Below are 22,318 nucleotides of genomic sequence, written 5' to 3'. Positions count from 1 at the left end.
AGTAAAGGAGTTTCCTCCTAGCCACATTCCTATTCCTGCATTCTTATGGCAGCAATTAGCAGGATGTCCCTTAAACATAAAGTGCTTCCATCACTGGTGTATCCTGCTTTACACTGTCACACATAACATCAATTAGTTAACAAATTCCTGAAGAAGAAATACTGCTTTTTGTTGCATGCCAAAGCAGGAAACCTCAATATTAAATTCCCCAAATAGGGCACTTTTACATTGGCTCACAGTAAATCATTACCATGGACTATTGCTTTCTGACAATATGCTAGCACTTCTGATTTCATACACCATGCTGCAGCCATCTGTATACTCACAGGATAGATAATACTGCATAATCTCTCAAAGATGAAAACTGGAGTCCTGTAGTCATCCAGGCTGTAACGTTTTGCAGTCTCTATACATACTGCCATAAATGCTTTGGTTTCAGATTCTGTGCCTGCCAAGAAACACAAGTATTACAGAAGGCACAAGAATCAGTATAAAACTGGGGTCCAAGCCACAAAAAAACCCCAGAACAACTTGCTATAGAAGTTCTCCTAGGGAGAAGTTCTTCATGTGGCTCTATCTGCTTTTCATCTTGCTTGACCCACAGCCTGTGGAACCAAGGTGGCTTTACCTGTTGTCATATCTTCCAGCATCTCCAGCAGCATGTCCTGGGTTTCATCGATCAGCTTTGTTCTCTGCACTACTAACTTCCTCAAACACAGGTACCCATTCAGGACAGTACCCACCAGGCGGCTTTTGAAGTGTCGTTTGATGGACTCCACCTCCACAAAGGAAGAGAGAAGGCCTACAAAGCAGTGAGATATTCAGGAAGAGGGAAAGAGAATTTGGTTTGCTGGCTCTGAATTTCACGTGGCCAGCAAACTGGGCAAAATAATATAAAACAGCACGATGAACCGGCTTGTTCCAACTCCTCTTGTCAGTTTGTGGTTTAAAACTCAAAGCCTATGAACTGAGTGGTTGGAAGCAAAAATCCTGGCCTGCAAAAGCTGTCTATAAATTATACCATATGGGAATATGATGAGGGAAATGAGGAAAAGGTACAGGGATTTTTTTTTCTTGTGAGATACTTCAAAAGCAAATGACTGCTCCCCTTCCAATGTTTAAGTTGCCTCTGATGATGCGAGTCATCAGTTACATCACCACACTCCTTGTTCCTACAGCAAAGAAAAGAATCAGTGGACATTTGGATTCCTTCCCATTACATTTATCAACATGTCTTTTCTGGCTAGAAGCCACGCCTTATGGGTTAGTCCATTCATTTCTGAAGAATGTGCAGGATGACAGAAAAAAGAGCAACCTCTTTTACAAGTAGTTAGTATAAAACACTCCCATTTCCAAGAAAATGGGAGTGGAAAAAAGCATACATCAGAAGATTAAAAAATGAAAAGCTGTGATACATTAAGTGAGAAACAAACAGTAGTGCCCCAGGAATCACAATCAATAAATACAATCAAGAAATGGAGGAGAAAAGTGATATGACAAAGTTTACTCATGATACATTACCACAGTTCAGGTAACTGCATACTGAAACTGACCACAGAAGATATAGAAAAGTCTACTTTGGGACTGAATGTTGAACTGATGGCAAAAATCCAGTGCTGACAATTACAAAACACTGAATCACTTCTCAGAAATTTCATTATATGCTGTGACAGAAGAACGATCATCCTGCCACTAATCCTACTGCACGAACTGCATTGATACCTGTGAGACTCTTCAAGGCATATCCTTGCTGCAAATCAGTGCTGAGCGTTGCTTCCTCCAAGGCAAGTAAGCGAGCTATTTCCTGAAAATAATGAACAAGTCCATTAGGACAACAAACTGCAATGTCAATATTGATGAGCTGGTGAGCGTCTCACAGACTGAAACCTAACACACACCTGACTTGTGGGGTGCAGAGGAACACAGCAAAAGAATAGAGTCAACCACAGACAAACTACAACTGCAGTGCAGCAGTGAGAAGGAAGAGGAGAGAGAAAAACTGATCCAAATATCCTCCTTTATCTTCTTCCTGGACCCACCCCATGGCTATGGGCACTGCTTTGCTCTAGGGGCCCTCCATGATGGACTCATGGCCTCCACTCCCACTGAATTTGTCACTTCCTTTGGAGTGTAGCTGGGAGCAGGACACAGCATCCAAGTGCTGAGACCTACCCCTCTGACAAATGCAATTTCAATGTGTTTCCTCTCCAGCAGTCTGTAAATTCATTTTCAAGGAACCTAATTTTCCCTTGCCATGACGAGCTTTCAGAGTCCAGCCTGGCAGCTAAGACAGCTTTCAGCTTGGACCTGATGCCAAGTCAGGGGAGCAATATTTATACCCCTTAGCACAGCCATTCACCTAGCAGTTAATTATGTACTGGGTAGTTTACACAGAGGCCTTCTACTGCTGGGGATAAAACCACTGCAGCTGTTTCTGTTCAGAGATGACAGGGCAACAGCGTGAAATTCATAAACCTGGCAGTGATCAGCAACTGAACAAAGAGATGAAGATACGAAAACACAAAAGCCAGGTAGACTGACGGGCCTGGGACAAGCTTTCTGCTACTCTTTAGTTCCTCCAAACATGTCCATACCTTCGTGATGAGGCTGCCAATATAAGGCAGAACACCTCTGGCTGCCAGATAGACTTTCCAGTGGGCAGGTTTGATGAGTTTCTGGTACAGTGCCAGGTACTCAGCAGCACATTCACCAGCAATGCTCAGCTCATCCAGGTAGCTGGTAAAGAGAAGCACATGCTGACAAGCAACTCTCAGCAACAAGTCCCCCTCACACTCTATCCTTCCTCCCTAACAGCATTACCAGTATTCATTACTTACTGCTAAAGTGAGACTTTGTCCCAAAAAGATGGTGACCAACTGTGCTAACAGTGTCACTTGTGCTGAGTTATGTCATGTTAGTTAGAAGAGAGTTCTCCTGTTATCTTGCTGTCTAAAAGACCAGGAAAATTATCTCATGCAGCTGAATACCATCTGCTTACCTTTGGAAAACACACAATGCCAAGCAACAAAAAAAAGTCTTCCTAAAAAAATATCCACCAAGCTAATTAAGTTTAAGAACCCAGCACAAAACAACATGCCAATCAAAAGCATACTATAGACAAGAGGTGATAAAAGAAGAAGGGAGTGATTCTCACGGGAATTAAGAGAAAAATAATCCTGGAGCTGCCAAGTGTGGCATCATGGAAATACCTCGTAAGGAGATCAAGGACCTGTTGTTTGCGGCTGGGGATGGTAGCCAGAGCTTCCACAATGGTACATGCAGCCTGCCTTGCAGCTTGAGTGGCTGGAGTAAACAGTACCTAAAGCACAAGCATTAAAAGAAGGTATCATGTGATGCACAGAGATAAACCAGAGATACCTCACCAGAAAGAGGCAGCACACACTGGGGCAGTTTGGTGACTTGATGGCAGTGTTCACTTGTTCTTCTGAAGACTTCATTCTAAGCGAATGCCTACATGATGTTCTACATCAAAACATTTCTACCACTCACTCATCCATACAGCAAAATATGGCAAACTACCAACATTCCCTGGTGGTTAACTGTGCCCCGTGGTGCTGACAGGCCAGTGCATCACACTGGAGCTTTCACCCATGTTTACCTGTCGCAACCAATTGTTGTGTCCCAGCTTGAGATCCAGAGGACAAGTTCTCTTCCCACGGCGACTCATGAACTGTTTCCACTTCCAAACATATTTTTCTGACAAATAGAGCTGGTGAAGCTCTGCTTTGCTAGGAGATTTCCCATTGGCATCTACACCTGCAATATTGATCACAGCTCAAGAGAAATGTTTATCTTCAGGCACAGTGCATTTTCTGCTCAGAGGCTGAGCAACGCAGCTTAGAAAGGTCAGCGCTGCCATCTCCACAGACTGCATGGCTAAGTGTGAAGATGGTAACAGATGGCAGGGACAGAAGCCAACACAACTCTACAGAAGTACATGCATGTTCTTTCACAATATTGCACAGAACAGAGTTAAAAACACAGAACTACCTCTGGCAGGGAGGCACTTTTTCCAAGCTTCATACGATGCTTTGGGGTCCCTCTTAAGCCACAGTTGAGCTTGTGCATGGATTTCATTGCTGTAAGGCTTCACAGTGGTGAGAGCATCTGCAGGCACATCCTAGCAGACAAAAAAAGCTCATGTGATTCTTGACAAAGCCACAAACTGCAGCTAAATTACAGTCAAGGAGCAGCCAACAAATATTGCCTTTATCAGAATTATAGCTGTATTCAAAAATCTGAGTCAGATGTACTTGATTTCACAAAACTGGTGGGAGCACCAAGTGCTTGCAGACTCTAATGAGCTCATTTTCAGATACTTTGCTCAAATTCTGGGGCAATACCTTGTTTTTCTTGCTGGTTGGAGCAGGTGGTTTGATCAGCTTTTGAAGAATGCGCAGGCACATGAGTGTGATGTTTTCAACAACCACTGGAGTCTTAATGTTCACTGCCATCAGAAAGAGGCTGAGAGCTGAAAGAGAGACATGCTCTTGCCACCAAGATCTGCACATGGGTCCCCTCCACAGCTCTGCACAGCACCTCAAAAGTGCTTGGAACAAAGTAAGACCTCCTATCCTTAAGCAAAGCTATCACGTTCGCATGGAGCCAAGAACGGAAAACATTCCGTTTTTTTAAGCACTTCCATATTTCTATTTCTTAGTGCTCCTATTTCAAGATCCTGGAGACAAAGCGCATGGACCTGGGTATAGCATTTAAAATAAAGCTTTCACTTCCAGCTGTTTCAACTCACCACAGCGTAGTCGGAGCTCCCAGCAGCTGTCTTCCTTTGAGATGGAGTCTGTGAGCAGCAACATCTCATACTGGAGACTGCTAGCCTGTAAGACAGACAAGAGTAAAAGCTTAAGAAGGTGATACAGCAGCCTCTTTTGCCTTCTGGTATTTAAAAATACAGCTTTAAAGCACATTGATCTGAGTACATCTAGTCCCGTCCCCAACTGAGATGACAGGCAGTGGGCCCGAGAGAGCTGCAAGGTGAGCTGCAAACCACAGCTAAGGCATGTGGAGCAGTCTGAGGAAGCTCAGGCACGTTACTGTAATGTAATGTTGTACTTTACCTTCATTCCTATCAAGACACCTTATGTATTACAGACAGATTATGATAACAGAGAAAATGCAATGACTGGAATACACCAGCAGTTGTAGAGGGTCAGGAAAAAATAATAATAATAAAAAAGAAAGCACTGGAGTCTCTCACCAAGTCTGGATTTGCCCAGTGTCCCTTCAGGGCTGCAGAAACCTTCCCGATGATTAAATCATTCATCTGTTGCGTGGCTTCTGGATTGTCCCTAATACCAGAAGGAAAAAGAGAACACTGTTACGCTGTGCTCCTACTAAACACCAAAAGCTCCTGGGATTTCAGCTTAGCTGATGACAAATACACAGCAAGCAGTCACGGTCCACAGTTTGCTCATGTAAGATCTCTCCCCTGCACAGCTACACCTTCCCAATTCTGCTTTTACCAGAAGAGGGCTATGAGCACTGAAGCAACCCATACCTGGTCAGAAGGCACATGAGCTGACGGACCTCCTCCCTCATGGTGGCTGCGCCCCGCCGCAAGTTGTAGTCAAACAGCTCTCGGATAAGGCCTTGGGACACGAGGATATGCCTGATGGCAGAGTTGGTTGCCAAAGCCCGGAGCAATGTTATGCAGTGTTCAGTGACAGCTGAGGCACAGCCGTAACACTTTGTTGATGATGTGTGGCCACAGCCTAGAACAGACAAGGCACGGTACTGGCTGGCAGTGAACGTGGGTTGGACGGTGGTCCGTGAGGATTTGGTTGCTGCCTCTCTCTGTTGAAGGTCATACTCCAGGAGCTCCTTCCGAGAGGCAAATACTTTCTGGAAACACAGAGTTGAAAATTGTGAAGCACTGCACAGTCACTAAACTTATTTACAGGTTACTTCCACTGTACACTTTATGGAGATACATTATGTTTCACAAAACTCAAAATCCTTCATGTCAGTGGCAAACCTGGGAAATTCATTAGAAATGAACTGGGTCCCCCATTGATGTCCCCCATTGATGCCACCCATGGGTGCCCCGGTGCCATTGATGTCACCCATTCATGTCACCCCCTGCTGCCACCCGGGGGGAGGGAGGGGATCAGCCCAACTCCATGTTATCTGCTCTGTTTTAAGGCTTGTTGTCCACACTAGAAGTGGAAGGAAACCCATGACCCAAATACCAATCAAAGCATATCATACCTGGATGATTTTGGAAAGTTCATCAAACGAGTTCTTGCAGTCACCACAGTACTCCTGGGCTAACTGCAGTATGTATCTGTTCACACTAGCTGAGGTAGAACTGATCCCTCCACTACTACCAGATTCATCCTGGAACAGAGGGGAAAATGAAATGCATCACATGTGGAAGCTACACACAAAACATAACCACTGCAAAAGAGCATCTGAGGCAAGGGCCTTCAGCTGTCCTTGGCAATATAAAAGCCAGCATCCTGCCTGCCTTCTACAAGGGTTTTTTCTGTGCAAAATCCATTTGTCCTTTGATACCTGGGGCTTTTCAGGAGCTGCCTCATTCACTTTGCACAGAAGGTTTTCCAGCTGTGGTCGGTGTCCCATTAGCTGGTGATACACTCTGTCAGCTTTGTCCAAGAGGGTGTTGATGTTTGTTACTGCCTAAGAATAAAAGAAGAAAGGAAACTCTTGGTTTATGTTCAGAAAAGATTTTTAATTCTACTGAGCTACCCCTTCAAGTTTTCCCACGTCTTTTGAACTTCTCTGTGTTACTGGAAAGTGTGAGCTCTGCTTCTTCCACTGGTATCCAGTGTGCAACACCGTAATCTGCACACTCAGACTTTGTGACAGGCCACAATGACGCCGCATGTACTGCAATGGGCTCCTCTTTCATTAGCAGGGCTCCTCAGATGGGATGCTAATGTACAGAGCACAACCCAAATTAACCCAAAGAGATGCAGTGCTAGATGGTTTGTATGCAGAGCACTGAGTAACGTCTTTGCAGAATGATCTACTTAGTGGATGAAGAGAGTAAGGGATTGCATTCCATACTTCTCAAAATGCCAGAGACAAGAATGAGGATTTTGAGAGATCACCAGAATTAAAGAAAATGCATTAGTCAGTAAAAAGCATTGAAGGAGCACTGCTCTTCGTGTTACTCCCAAGACAGATGGGCCTCTGATGTCTCTACGTTGTTGACTTGGCCAAGAGATACAGCGTTTCGTTAATGAATCTGCTATTGGTCCAACCTTCTTTCGATCCTCCTCATTCTCTATGGGATCCACTGCACAGCAAGGCTTGGCATACAACATGAAGTCAAAGCGTGCGTATTTACAGAACCCACAGGCATTGCAAAGGAAGGGATCCTTCTCGTCGTAATTAATGGACCTGGAAGGCAAGCCAGGAAGGTCAGAGAACGCAGCTGAGCTTATCGAGATAACTAATAATAAAGGGGAATAAAGCAAGTAAGCACTGAATGCACTCATTAATTAGGTAAAGGAGAAGGATGGCTCCCAAAACATCTAACCTACCTTAAGGAAGCTGCTATGAGCAAAGCACACGTGGTATGTGAGAATCAAAACCTAGGCACCAAAAAATCCACGTAGAAGTAGTGGATTCTGAGCAGTAAGCAGAAACAGGCTTGAGTTTGTGCCTAACAATCCTGCTTCAACAACAGTAACTCCCAGCAGAACGTCAGATGAGGACACTGTGCCCTTTATGAGGACACAGATTAAAAGAAACAGTTTTGTAAGGCCTGGGCCCTGAATAGCTTTCACTCTCTACACAGTTGCAGTGGGACTAGCTGCAGCATACTTAATATCCTCTGCTGCAGACTAGAGCAGCATGACATGAACTGGTTTATAGCTCCCACATTTCAATATAGGATACGGAAACCTTTCAGCAGAACAATAATCAACTGATCTGTGCAAAGAATCTGCTGAACAACTTGGAACCCCTGCAGATTTGAGAGGAATGTGGGACAACACGATGGGAGAAGAGACTCCAAATGAGGCAACTAAACTCACAAAAGAGGAGGATTTGTGATACTGTAGTAAAAGCCTGAATAGCACACAGTAAATTACACCCTGAGCCCTGCTTTGAATGAGGAGAGCACAACAAAAGCTATGAAAAGACAAACCAGCACAGTCCATCCTGCACGCCATGTCGGGAATCCTGGGGGGAACCCCCCCACAACTGAACTCCAGGTCCTGCTTTAACCAAGGAGGCCAAAAATAACCTCCTCCTGGGAATTTGCTGCTTTAAACTTCTGAGGGCTTGCTTCAGAACTTCAGCATTCTTTCAGCACTGTCGCATCAGGTTTCCTTTGTTTGCCTGCATTAACGCTAAATCCCTCTGTAAGCCTGTTTTATACTTCTCGACTAATTTGATTGCGTGCTCCTATTAACCAGAATGGTGCATTTCAATAGCAGGCTATTCTGCTGAACATCCAACGTGAGCAGCAGCACGAGGGGCTCCGTGGGGAGGAACTGGGATGACCTACCTGCACTTGTGGCACTGATACACATTCTCACCACAGTTCCCACACACCCCCGGGTTGGCAGGGACGGACGCACTGCACCGAGGGCACTGCAGGGTCTCCGTGGAAGCCTGGTAGTTCTCATAGAAATCTGCGAATTCAATCATCAGGTTGGAAGCCACGATGGGCAGAGGAAGGTCGATCTTTACCTCTGTCTGGCCTGGGGTCAGCTGGACCTTTTTGGCTTTGTGCCATCGAGCCGGCCTGGGAAAGAAAAGAGAAGCGCACAGCTTTCCAATGGGGAAGAACCCTCCTGCCCACGCACAAAGAGGAGCCAAGCACAACTACCTCGGCTCCAAATCTACTTTATATGGGATGAATGGAGAGCTGTTCTAGGATTCGCTTCCTTAGCTTCTGTATTGACATGATATGTAGCCAGAAATACATTTTAAGCCTTTATCCTCTTCATAGAGAGAGACTGTTTAGGATTAGAGAGCTGTTGATGCCTCATGGAAGAACTTTAATTCTACAGACATTTTCTAGGGATTTTCACCTCCGTTTTTTTTTATTAGTAAAGACATTTGCATGAAAACAGGATATTTATTTCTAAAGATCTCATCTACTCCCACTGCTTATTCTCAACCTGAAGTCAGAATCCTCTCTTTGTGACATCATAATCCTCTCCACAGCAGCCACTTGTGATGTCACAGAAGATTAAGACTTCAAATAAGCAATAAGCAGCAGGCACAGATTAATCCCTAAGCCAAAGAGATCTGATTGTGGTGAGAAGATCTCAAGAAGTGAGAAGGGAAAGCATATAAGCAGAACTGGCTCCAGACTGAGCAATGCGCTGAAAGAGAGTGGTTTTTCCTGAGTACATCAGCACTTGAGAGCAAGGCCATCCATCTTCTGATTTTAGTTCTACTATACAGCTTCAAACAAGTAGAGTTCACACTTTCAACATTCCTGGGTGCGTTGCAAAGTCCAAATTCCTTCCTGATTCAAAATCCCCACGAGATGCTCTTGATACTAACACTGGTTTCCAAATGCAACACGTTTAACACATTCCACCTCACCAGAAATCCTAATGTCAAACACACACATGGATGAACATACTTGTTTTTCAGCTCCACTATGGCTTGCACTGTCCTGTTGTTGTAATAGAGGTTGATGGTTCGGACCATTTTGGTGCGTTTCAGGTCTCCTATCTTCACTGTCACTTTGCTGATGGTGTGGCTGCCAATCAGCTTCACCACTTGCTGGGTGGTCGTATAACGTGTATCCACTTTAATGGAGGAAAGCTTAATGTACTGAGAAGACAAAAAATAAGGACACACTGTCAATACGATCACATCTCCCAAAAATACAGAAACACAGCTGCTGTAAATGTTGGGATCCCTGTGACTAATTGGAAAGGGCTTAAGAACAGCAGTACTTACACAGAAGGGCACCTCTGGATTGTTGCAGACAAGGCAAGGATCACTCTCTAGGTAATAGCCATCAAATTCCACCAGCCCAGACAGTGTGCTGGAACAAAGGGGGAGAAAATAAAACAATTAACCACCAAGGTATGACTGAGAACACAATTAACAACTTGGCAGATCTATACTCTCCAATTGTTCCTACTATTTTCCAATGTACCAAAAAGGAAAGCAAAAAAGCTAAAACTACTGCCAATAAGGCATATACTTATTTCTTCTCAAGTGGCAAATTCTCTCTTTTTTGCTATTCTCTCAAGGCCAGCTGCAGCAAGCATGTAATCTCAGTAGGGGTCCTTCCTCCACCACAATTTCATTAGAAGAATTGGGTATTGCTCTGTGGATTGCAGCTCATCTGCTAAAAAGCTCCTTCAGCGAAACGGATCAAAGGCAGAAGTAACTCACTTGTAAATGTTGGAGTTAGGGTGGTTGGTAAGAATGTGGTTTTGAGTCCGGAGGATCTCCACAGCCTTCTGGGAGTATTCCTTCAACTGAAATACAATTAGGAAATATTCTCTGCTCAGCATTTTTTCTTTTTAATGCAAAGATTTCTCATCACGTGCCATGCTCCGTCCCCCAGACGATGTGTGCACTGTACCCACAGGTATTTGTGTGGTTAAGTCATTACCCAAGAATGTAACAGATCCTAAAATTAGACCTTTACCACAACAACAGTGCTGTTTGTCACAGCCAATGACTGGAAATGTTTGCCAGGATTCACAGAACATTTCCAGCTCTTTACAAACACACACGCAATTACCAGTGCATCTAAACTATCTGTTCTCTGTTTGCGGCCCCTTAAGAAATTCCACCACTGCCTTTGTTCAGAAGTCACAGTTAAGAGATGAAATACCAAATCTGTAAATGGGAGCTAGCATTAGAGCTAGCAGTACTTTCCCCACAGCATTCCCAAGGAACAGTTTTCAACCCACAACACAACAAAAGAAAAATCCCCACTCTCCATTTCAAGGAATCCAGCTGTACCATAAATGAACACTTAGAAAACTCTTAACAGCTGGACCTGAGATGCTGTTCAGCCTCTTCTGAGTGACACTGTACCTTCTTCTCAGTCTGCTGTGTTTTCAGAGAGAAGTATCCCAGGAGATCTACAAACTGGGCAGCCTTTCTCCCATAGGCTGGGAGTTCTGGCCAGATTGACCACATGAGATCCAACAGTAATTCTTGCTGAGACTTGTTAGAGTTCCTGTTGGACAGATTACAGATCAAGTAGGCTTGTCAAGATAGCTACACTGACAAGACAGCTATACACAGAGGAAGGAAAATATATTTACAGTTCAAAAAAGGTAACTATTTCTTATCCTGCCATACATGAGAGTTCACAGAATCAAATGTCAACTCTTCCCATCACCAGCAGTGTTCCAGCACTCTTCGAAATGGAAGAGCTCTATAGTAACAACAGACTGCTGAGGGAGCTCAGCACCCTGAAGTCTGCCTTTACACACACAACTGCCATCTTTTTATCTGCACCAGATTCTGTCCAGCTTGGGAATTCACTCTCTCACAAACACCTGCCTCTGTGGATGTCAGGAGCCAAATTCTAAAGGCAGAAATGAGATTTTACTTGCAGATCAAGTTGATCACTAATGTGTAAGTCACAACTTACACCTCTGGCCCCAACAACTGCAGAATAACACGAGCAACACAAGGTGATACCATCATTGCAAGCCTCAGCAACTTTTAGGGCAGAGACAGAGCTATTTCATCTTTCCAGAACTGAGCTGGGACTGATTCACAAGAGCTGGCTCAGAGAGGCTCTCTCCCAGCTCACCTGTAGATGTGGAGTGCAAGGCAGTGTGCCTGCCATCTGACAGAGGACGAGTTGGATTCCAGCAAGAAGCAACGCAGGAACTGAATGAGGGTTTCCTTATCAGCAAACTTGTTCAGCTGGTTCACCAGAGCCGTACACAGCTGGTCCTCCTGACTGCCTGAGCTCTCACCTAGGGGACACCGGGTAGCACAAGAGAGAAAGAGTTAATAAAGCAGATGATTTGAGTACTTCACAGGCAGTCCAGTTTCCTATTTTATAGGCCACAGAGAAAGGACATGGGGATAAATGTCAGTGGTTAAGGCAACACGTATAATATCCTTCTCTGTTTCAAAAATTATAATTTAACACTCCTGACTATTAGAGAAGAAAACTCCTGGAATACTTGCCAGTGAGGACATGAGAAATGTGCTACATGTCCTGATAAAAAGAAAAGGAACAATAACAGGGCAGTGAACAGAGTCACAAAGAACCGTCTGTCAGAGAAAGCCAAAACAGTTCCCTGAAGAAAAGCCAAGAGAGAATTTATGCCCATGACTTTTATAGGGAAGCTTAATTACTTTCCCAAGACTGTGGACATCCATTAAGAAGCAGCCCTGGCTCCAACATAGCTTACAAGTCAGACAGAGGAAACAAGTCTGAACATAACCATTGAGGAGCAGAGCTAACTGGGTATGCATCAACAGAATTTGTTTTAATTCCCATCAGGATTTCAGCCTCCTACATCCCAAGACAAGCAACTTAGGTAGAAGCTATTCAGTCACTGGTATAAGCAACTTCTTCTAGACAATTCAAAGCCCACTCAAATTAATAAATACTCACAGTGGGTTTGGGATATGTCCAGTACCCAATTTCAGCCCCAACTCTTACAGCATAGTACTCCATCTTTGAACCTATTATTATATACAGTGAAACTGCTCTTCTCTCCTAGATGTTGCTAAAGGTTTCAAGCACCCACGCCAAGATTCGTGCCCCCTTCACAGCAGTGGTATTTATCACAACTAGAAGCAAGCAGTGCTCTCTAAATAGAGGTACATAAAGCTGAGAGGAGCAGACTTCATCCCTAAAAGAACTACAGAATTGGGCACAGCTGCAGCTCACCCTCTCGCTCCTTTTCCTTTTCTTCCTTCTTGCTCTTTTTCGTGGAGGATTTGCTCTGTGTGGCTGGCTGCCCAGAGCCTGATGCTGCAGGAGCAGAGGTGGAAGAAGTGCTTGATGATCCAGAGGATGAAGCCACAGACAGCACTTTGCTGCCACACAGAGCACAAGACAGCAGCTGCAGGAGAACTGGAGACACTCCTTCATCTACCAAGAAGCTGACTTGAAGGAGGAAATAGAGAACCGCTGTGGAGAAAGGAAGAAAAATTTTATTGCCTAAATTAAAACTAGATGCACCTACACTGAAATACCAACCCCAACAAAAATACCTTCCAACATGACAAGGAGCATCCCACAAGCTGGCAGAACCCTACATTATGGAAGTAAAACACTTGGGTACACCAAGGTCAAGTGTCACGTCCTAATTTACACGAAGCAGTGCAAACAATGCAGATCTCCTAATTCATGTTCTACTGAGTTCTCCATTACAGCATACTGTGTTCCTCAGCTAGGGAACAGTTGCAATTAGAGCACTGTGATAATTAGTATTGGAAACAGTTCAGTCCTAGTCAAACTCTCAGCTCTGCTCCCCCTTTTCTGTCTGCTGAGCTTCCCCATCTGAGAAGTCTTCATTCAAATCAAGGCATGCAATGCAAACCCTCTGCTCTCCTGCACACTCTCAGAGAATGAACTCACAGTCATCTTTAATGCAGAATTTCTGCCAGTTCACTGTCCGCTGCGTTGCAATCTCTGCACAAGCCTTTAAATGTTCCATCTGAAAGGCACAATGGGACAGGATTGAACATCATGTCAGTATTTCTATGACTGACTTCTTACAGAAGTGCACCACAGACTTTCTCCAAGTTCAGGTGCACGCTTTTCCTTACCAAGCTGATCAACGTATCATACTGCAGAGCAGAGCCTGAACTTGCTGTGACCACACTGGCACGAAGGAAAATGCCTTGCTCTTCCAGGAGCTTTTTGATTCCACGAACATGGGAGTCTAAAGTGTGGAGGTCTCGGAGCTGACGATATTTATCCTTGGATCCACAGATAAAGAGCAAAAGCTTGCGGACTTGGCGGCGCACGAATGGAGTCTGCTGGATCATCAGGTACTAAACAAAGAAAAGACCACAGCATCAGCACTGTGGAATCACCAGTAGGCAACCCGTGCCAACAGAAACATGGTTTGCTTTCTTACAGAAAAGATACTGGAGATGCATTATCAGAAAGTCACCCATAAAAGCAAGTAAGAGGCAGAAGATACTGCACAGCAATACTGCAGAATCCTGAGCTAGATGACTGGAGACTGCTTCTGAAAACCATTCTGTAACCTCAGATAAAAAGCTAGTCAAGCTTCATTAAGAAATCCCTTCCACAAACTTGTGCAAATGCAAGATAACTTGTTGTTACGTAGGGAGCTATTCAACCAGACTGAAAATACATACTCCAAAAATCTTACTATTTTAAGGACTAAGTGAAGCACGAACAGCAAAGCATGATGTTACATTTTACCATCAGTGATGTTTCATATTAGAGTTTTCTGGTGGTAAATATTGAGTTACAGAGACCAAAAGACACCTGATTTTTCACACATCCTTTCTTCAACAGGAATAACACAAAGCCAAGAATTAATCTTCATTCAAGAGGGAAAAGAAAAATCAGATGTGGATCAAATTGGCCCTACAGAAGTCCTCATCTCTCCCAAGTAAGGTAACATCAGTGGGATTTTCTGGTTGAAACCTGTAGGTGTATTACATTCTCACCTCAGACAGAAAGTAGAACCAGGAGTGATCAAAGACAGGAGGTGGGATGCGGGAGTTTGTGTCTGCAATCTTCTTGATCTGGTAGGGCAGCCGCAGCACCATCTCTGTCAGAAGCTGAGTGTAGGCCTCAAACACATCTGCAGCGTGACCCTGGGAGTGAGAGACATCAGTCAGGACCAGTGTGGTGTTCTGACATGCTACCCAGTGCATTTGTTTAAAAACAGAGCTCTTCTGCACTTTAGAAACACTTCAAACTGATAAACAAACACAAGCTGACAAACCTGCACGAGGAGCTGACCTAATAGGCAACAAGGAAGATGCAGTAAGCTGCTCTGTAGCCCTAAGGCATTTTAATATACAAGCTTTCAACTCAGGACACATGCTTCTATATGCATCTAGCCTATTTTCCCCTGCACCTGTACACATATCAAAGGTCTCTACTGGAATAAAGGTGGCTGAACAAGTCTGGGATTTAATGTGGAAATCCCCAGCAACTGCTAGGTACAGGGCAGGACTCACCTTCACATACTGGCGGAGGAAGAAAGGGCTCATGTCAGGTGGAGAAGAAGTAGTGTGAGGTTTCAGGAGCTGGCTGGTGGCAACAGGCTCCTCATCGTTCTGCTGGCTTTTCCAGTACTCCAGCAAAGACTTCAGCACGTGCAGACAGTAGTCAACAGCACCAGAGCTCAACAGTGCAGCTGCAGTGGCACTGGAGATGAGGGAAGAAGACTGAAAGGAAGAGGAGGAGGATTACCAGAGCACCTGAGCAGTGACAATCAGCCAGCACGTGCTGACATTATGGGTAAGAGAGGAGGGTTGTGTTGTCGTTTCTTCCGAAACTTTACAGGCAGCTTTTAAGTTTGGGGTTTGTTTGAGGTTGGGTTTGGGCTCTTTTTTGTTGTTGTTGTTATTTTGTTTATGAAAAGCAACTCAAATATTTAGAGACTCTTTTGAACAAGCGCTTAGTAAAGGAAAACAAATAAAATCTCTTCTTAAGTCTAATCTCCCCTCGACACATGTGCCAGAGGCCACTGTGCTATGGATTAGACGACTAGGGCTTTTTTTTTTTTTTTTTCCTCCTCTCTTTTCTTCATTTTTCATTTTTTTCCTCCTTTAAGTTGGGATTTCTATTTGTTTATCTGGGATTTGGCCAGCTGGGGGTGAATTCTGGTAGAGAAAGAGTCCCTGTTGCAGATGCTGCTCAGAGGCTCTGCTCCACCCAGGTATTGCTCCACCTGCATTCTGCAAGACGATGAGCTTTGATTTTTGTGGGAAGCTCAAGTGAATAACAAAGGCTGGAGAAAAAGCTACTGTAAATAAAACTATTAAAGCAGCCCTGTAAATCCAAACAAACCCCACAGCTCATAAGCTCATTAAAATTTGATGCAGTTCAGACTAAATTTTTTAACCTCTATGCTTTTTTATTAATCTCCTTCCCACCACACATACTGCTTTTTATGCCTTATTACTGTACCTTTTAGCAACAAATATCTAAGGAATCCTCTTAGCGACTTTTACGTTGACACAGCAGCATATTGCTTTCCAATAATCACATTACAGATCCTTTTTAACCCCTTCAGTGCCAGTAAGAAGCAATGACAAATCTGCTAGAGCATTTTAAATAACCTTAATAATCTTCCGGCCTCAGCTTCAGCTAGAAACTGCGCACAAAACAAATCATTCCAGTCATCATCTTATGTTGGTTTCCTGTGTTCTGAGTTTCAGCAAAGATCCTTTTTGGTAACAGTCAAGTAACACTGTTTTTGCAAAGTATTTTAAACTGTTTTTCAGTTTTGCACCATCTATGCGCACCTTTTATACCATCTCTGATGAAGAAAAGCTTCCCAACCACATCCCATCCCTGAAAAGCACCCTGAAGAACATACCTCACAAATGGAAGACTTTGATCCTGACTTTGTTCTGGACATGAACACACTAAGCAGCCTCATTACCACCAGATGTACTTCATTCACAGGAGAGCGTTCATTTTTCTTAGACACATCCTGCAAAGAGAGAGCTGGCTTGCTTACAGAGCTGAGCATAATGTCCTTGCACCAACGTGTCAGAGCTCTGACCCTCACCAAGTGTTTCTTATCTAAGCTCAAGCAATAACAACAAAAAGAGCAGTCTGAATTCCTCAGTATAAGAGCAGACAGTGGCCTGGGTGTCCATATGTCAATTCTACATCATTGATCAATCATCCCTGTTTTAATTGTTGAATTCAAGTCATGCAAGTTTTCATGCTCACTTGACGATGCTGGAATTAGGTAACAGTGAGTTATTTCATACATTCTGTGAGATTAACTGTCTGAACATACCCATACAGCAGTCTATTGCTCTGATTCCCATGCACCCAACTCCTCCATGACAAGAAAACCTGTCTAGAAGGAGCAAATCAAGACTGTGCCTGTACAACAGCTTGCCTTTTTCTCCATGCACAGTTCTGCAATCAGCTGGGACAGGAGATTATCTAAAGCTCCCTTGTCCTTCTCATCATCTCCATCCAGGTCTGTTGTGAGCATCAGAATAACCTGGAAATAGAAGTCATAGAATGAACAGAAGATCTGTTTTCAAAATAGATGCAATCTTTTACAAAACTTCTGTAATTCATATCTTAATTAATTTATGCTTTTTCTCAAATTCTCCCTGCATCATGACACCTCCATAGGAATATCCAGTATAAATGTGAAAGACCCTCCCAGATATATAAGAGTTGAAGGACTTCAGCCCTTAGGGTCATCATTCAACAGTCACACAACACTGAGAAAGAGCACGTGTCTAAAATCTTTGGGTAAGGAATATAGTGCAACAGATTGAATGCTTCAGAGAGGGACTCACACACTGTGACTGGGCAAGAAAGAGAAAAGGTTAAAAGCACGTGCAAACAAAAGCCTGGCATTAGGGGCAGTGATTAACTTTTTGACTAAGGCTTAAAACCTGAGCCCTCCTCAGTTACCTGCATGTAAGGGATGGCCCGCACTCCCCCAACGTTCCTCAGCTGAGGTAAGTTCTGCAGCAGCCTCTCCAGCAACATCAGTCGGACCATGTGCAGCCTGACAAGTCAGAAAGCAGCAAGCAAAGGTGAAGCATTTTCAGACACGCTGAAAGAAATACTAGACCAACAAGATTACCAACACGTAACTCCTCTACAAACAATCACACTGCAGAGCAGAAGAATGACTTTTGACAAGGAAAACAGAGCCCCTTGCCTGTTGCTGGTGTGGACATCTCCCTCTGCTTCCCCCTCTCCTTCTGAGCCATCTCCCTCTTGCTGGCCTGTGGTAGTGCTGATTGCACCTGTGCTGGAGCTGACACTGCCTGGTCCAGCAGGATGGCCCTCAGCTGTCGTGTCCCCATAGGCACTGCTACGGCCAGACACTGAAAAACAATGAGGGGAAGAAGAAAAAAAAAGGGAAAAACACACAAACAGAACTGAATATGCATCTTGCCCTCTTCACAGCAACCATAGCACTACCCTATGGAATTATGATTCTAAGCAAACAGTGTCTGTGATTACTTTCAAAACGTTAAAAGAGCAGCACTTCCACAGATGCAACGCAACACCCTCAGCAGTGCTTTGTTCACCAGCCTCACTTTGGTGGCACAAACTGAATTGGTTCCACAGCAGTAAGTTTAAGGTGGGTTAGAAGAAGGGTGTACAGGCAGCATGAATGCAATTGTTCATAGAAGTCTGTTTGCTGCCTTCAAATAAATCATTAATTTATTTTTCCAATTAGTTTTATCAGGGTATCAATTTCAAAGAGGAGGAAATTACCTTAATCCCATTTAGACTTACCCTGTATTTTAAGGCATTCTTTTATTCTCACTCTAGGCTACATCTCTGTGTAATTTATTACAGATCAGCAAAAACTACTATTCCACATTTCTAGAGAACCACAAGAGTGAGGAAATATTCACAGTCTGTAGGGCACTTTGATAGTAATCACAAAATGGTCCATGGCATCATCAATCTAGAACAAATTTCTTCTCTTTCAGGGATTTCTCATCCCACACACTCCTGGTAATTCTTCTTACTGTAGAAATCACATACACAAACACTGCTCCAGCAACACATACTCACCACTGTGCTCACCAGCCACTGAGTCCACAGCACTACCACCACTCTCAGAGCCCACACTTCCACCATGGTCAGCAGGCGAAGTCCGAAGAGTTGAGCCATCTGTTGCAGCTGTGCTGCCTTCATCATCAGATGCTGGAGCTAAAAGAATAAAGAGAGCTGTTACAAGTAAAAACACTGTCTTAATATAACTGCAAAAGAAGTACATAGTATAAAGAAAAGCCACAAAGATTTGTATTTCAATTTTCAACTACAAACCCAAAAGGAATTTGCACTGTCCATCAGTGCATTTAAGTCTGCTAAAAGTAGCGCAGGGGAGATACCCCGAGAGTGAAACCACATTATGAAATGGTCCACCACATTAGCAACTTGAAGGGCAATGTCTGTCTGCTTTACATGCAAAGAAAATACTGTATTTGGTTTACTTTGCTTTATTTTAAGAAGAGGAAAACACTTCCTCAGAAGTGCATAAGAAAGGTCCTCCAAACCAAGAAAAGATCCTGTATAAACTATTAAGGATACACGAAGCCAATAAATAAGGATTGGCTCTTCAAAACATCATTTGCTAACAATCTAAAAATCATTATTTAGCTTGAAATTAAAAAAAAAACAACTTGATTCCTCGCAGTGAACAGTTACCTGATGCTGTCGTATCCGAGAGCGTTCCAGCATCAAGAGAAGAAGAGCTGGGTGCTTGGCCAGACAGTCCTAAGCTCTGCAGTCCAAGTGCACTGCTGCTGCTACCTGCAAGAAGAAAACAAATGATGAATACCTTTCTACATACAAACTACATTACCTCTGGCCTTCTGTGTGCATTTCCTTGCTCCACTACCTTTGCTTTGATGGTGGTCACATCAATAGCTTCTGCTCTGCTTCCTTCTCAGTTTCCTCATATTCTGTTTCCCTTTTTGAGTAACAGCAATGTTGACATCTTACCTTGCTGATCCTGTTGCAGGCTCAGGGCAATAGCCAATTCCACCATGGTTTCATCATCTGCATCTGGAGGGATATCCAGCATTGGAGGGAATCCCTCTGCTCCAGCCAGAAGAGCCTCCAGGGGAGAAGGGTTCCCATTGTTCACATTTTCAGAAGTCTCCAGAACCATTGATTCAGACTGTGGAAAAGGAACACAGCGAGAGAGCCTTTGTCAAACCACCATCAGCTAATGGAACAGTAAGTATCAATTCATCATGCACTAAACTGAACCCAAGCACTTCACAGATTCCAAAGAGAAGCACTCTGGACTTACCACCATCTCAAAGTCACCATGATCAACTTCACTTTGCTCCTGGCTTTCCTGGCGGATATGCTCACCATTTGCTATCCCAGAGCTCTGCAGCTTGTCTTCTGCATCGTCGTCGTCGTCATCATCTTTATCTCCTGCATTACAAAGGATTAATTCACAAATTAATTCCCAAAGGTTTTTAGTGGGGAAAGAGAGAAGGAAGAAAGGAAATAAGAAAAACTAGTTTGGTCCTGTTTAAAAAGACTTTTGTGTGTGCGTGCATCTTTTCTGACAAATAAAGTAGGTCATGGTCATTTAAAGAGGAACAGATTTGCATACCCATAGGAGTATTGCTGCGAGGGGAGGATGGCAAGGTCACATGTCTCCTCTTGTTCCTTGGTCTCAGCACCCTGATCAAAGCTTGTTTGCAAGAAAAGCTCACTGCAGGATCCTAGAGGGTTAACAGTTAACCATTAAACTTCTTAAGCTTCACGTGCTTACTCACATTATGTGCAAAGATGGGAAATATGCTTATGACTCTCTGCTGGTCATGATTCACATAAGGCTTACATCGCTGCCTAACTTCTAAACCCCCTGTCTTCCTCAGCAGCCATAAAGCAATACTTATCATTACACAAGTAGTATGTGACAAACATTATTAAAACACAGTGAGAGACATTTCTCCTTCATTCACTTCCGGCTCCATGTTTTTGGCTGCACGTCTCTATTTTGTACAGCCTCATCTTACCATTGCACCTGTACTTAACTCTCTTTGTGTTACTTGCATTATAGACTGATAGAGAGCAGAGTAGACTACATACTGGGCAAAGTAACATCTGCATGTAGATCTTGGATGCTGTATGGATACAATCCAGTTCACACGTGCAGTATCCATGGATAATATCCACCAAAGCATTGACTGTGGCCTCAACGTGAGTCAGACCTAAGGAGGAATAAAAGCAGGCCTGGAATCAACTCCCTTTCCACTTCAGCACAGAACACGACACTGCAGGACGCATACTTGCAGACTTTAAGGCACAATGATTGTGTCAACAAAAATCCTGAAGCTTCAATCCAAAATGAGCTTACACACCAGCCCTGTAGGGCATATGGAGCATTGAACATGCCATACACCACTGAATATCCTAATAGCAGCATAACCAACTATGCACAAACCCATCATCAGTTCCTTTTTACTAGAGTATACATGTATTTTTAACAGAAGTGTTAGTGTAGAATTTACAGACATACCTCAGAAAACGTGTGGCATCATTAGCAGCTTAAAACTAGTTTGGAATAAATCATTTTCTCCGTTTACAAGCTTAAAATAGACCAAAATATACAAGCTTGTCAATAGCAAATGAAGAGTTAGCACACCTGGCAAGCAGGCAGGAGCTAGGAAGGCGTTTTTGGGCTTTGATGCATGGAGCTTCCAGAAGTGGTTTACCAGCTGGGTAATAAAGGTGCAGCCCTCCCCTTCGGCGTGTTTCTGAGCCTCCTGCCCTTCTTCACTCTCTGTGCAGTTGGAAGAACAGCTGTCAGACTTGTGCAGGGAAAAGTATTAACAAGCAGGGAAACATTAAGTTTATTTGAAAAAGGCCTTTGCTAGAGGGCCTGACGTCCTCATTTCAAAGACCATCTCAGGCCTACCATAGTTCAAGCACAGCCCACACTGACCCACATACCACAAAACATTTTGAGTTAGCCTGAAAGACAGAGAAAATCCAGACTTCTCTACCTGTTTCCAACTGTGACAGCTTCGACTCCGTATAATGGACCAGATTGTTGGGTCTCATAATAGCAATGGATCGAGCAGTGATGACCAACCTCTGAAACACTTCAGGATCAAGGTCCTTTCCTTCTTTGGTTGAGGAACTCAAATACTGAATGGCTTTACTTAGCAATGCTTGATCCTGGAAAGAGAACAATAACATTGGCAAAGAGAATCAGTGCACAGCAGAAGAGCAGAACAGCTGAAACACAACTGTAGGATAGCTCACAGGGAAATCTGCTTTAACTTTCTTGGCCAGTGTCATCTAGAAATGACAACTAGTATTATAAAGTCACCCAGCAACAGCAAGAAAAAAAATATCTGGTTGGAGAATCCATTTTTTCTTTCCCTCGTGCTTAAATATGGACAGGAAGACCATTGTAAAACCATAACTACTGAAGTGGTTAGCAAAGGCTATCTGCAGGCTTCTCTGCATTTACTGCAACTACATTAGCATGTATCCTAACCACTACTTACCCTAGTATTTTCCTATCACCCTAAGCCAGATGCATAGGGAAATGGAAATCTTGAGCTACACAGTTTACAAACAAACCAGCGTTTCAAGATCCTGATTTCTCTTGATTAGCAGATATTATTCCACAACAAAATCTTCAAAGAGCAT

At 43.6% G+C, this 22,318-nt stretch overlaps 1 protein-coding gene across 1 annotated transcript in view; it reads right to left on the bottom strand.

The window, feature by feature from the left end:
- Positions 1 to 22,318, bottom strand: part of UBR4 (ubiquitin protein ligase E3 component n-recognin 4) — a 68,335-nt gene that overhangs the window by 14,977 nt on the left and 31,040 nt on the right. Inside the window, 37 exon segments of the mRNA XM_042883413.1 lie at positions 327 to 448; positions 629 to 802; positions 1,723 to 1,804; positions 2,595 to 2,736; positions 3,210 to 3,319; positions 3,620 to 3,777; positions 4,012 to 4,141; positions 4,365 to 4,492; positions 4,772 to 4,856; positions 5,237 to 5,327; positions 5,537 to 5,880; positions 6,247 to 6,375; positions 6,553 to 6,678; positions 7,266 to 7,404; positions 8,519 to 8,758; positions 9,611 to 9,804; positions 9,934 to 10,021; positions 10,378 to 10,463; positions 11,032 to 11,176; positions 11,762 to 11,930; positions 12,860 to 13,102; positions 13,553 to 13,631; positions 13,744 to 13,971; positions 14,623 to 14,772; positions 15,142 to 15,351; positions 16,509 to 16,625; positions 17,046 to 17,153; positions 17,579 to 17,675; positions 17,832 to 18,000; positions 18,704 to 18,841; positions 19,340 to 19,444; positions 19,637 to 19,814; positions 19,950 to 20,080; positions 20,265 to 20,376; positions 20,747 to 20,868; positions 21,303 to 21,440; positions 21,664 to 21,838. Of these exon segments, the coding sequence (XP_042739347.1) occupies positions 327 to 448; positions 629 to 802; positions 1,723 to 1,804; positions 2,595 to 2,736; positions 3,210 to 3,319; positions 3,620 to 3,777; positions 4,012 to 4,141; positions 4,365 to 4,492; positions 4,772 to 4,856; positions 5,237 to 5,327; positions 5,537 to 5,880; positions 6,247 to 6,375; positions 6,553 to 6,678; positions 7,266 to 7,404; positions 8,519 to 8,758; positions 9,611 to 9,804; positions 9,934 to 10,021; positions 10,378 to 10,463; positions 11,032 to 11,176; positions 11,762 to 11,930; positions 12,860 to 13,102; positions 13,553 to 13,631; positions 13,744 to 13,971; positions 14,623 to 14,772; positions 15,142 to 15,351; positions 16,509 to 16,625; positions 17,046 to 17,153; positions 17,579 to 17,675; positions 17,832 to 18,000; positions 18,704 to 18,841; positions 19,340 to 19,444; positions 19,637 to 19,814; positions 19,950 to 20,080; positions 20,265 to 20,376; positions 20,747 to 20,868; positions 21,303 to 21,440; positions 21,664 to 21,838 (5,382 nt within the window).

The sequence above is a fragment of the Lagopus leucura genome, unplaced genomic scaffold, assembly GCF_019238085.1.
Source record: "Lagopus leucura isolate 7727_CA_CO unplaced genomic scaffold, USGS_WTPT01 Super-Scaffold_100037, whole genome shotgun sequence".
Taxonomy (NCBI): domain Eukaryota; kingdom Metazoa; phylum Chordata; class Aves; order Galliformes; family Phasianidae; genus Lagopus; species Lagopus leucura.
This window is presented reverse-complemented; position numbering and strand designations above follow the sequence as displayed.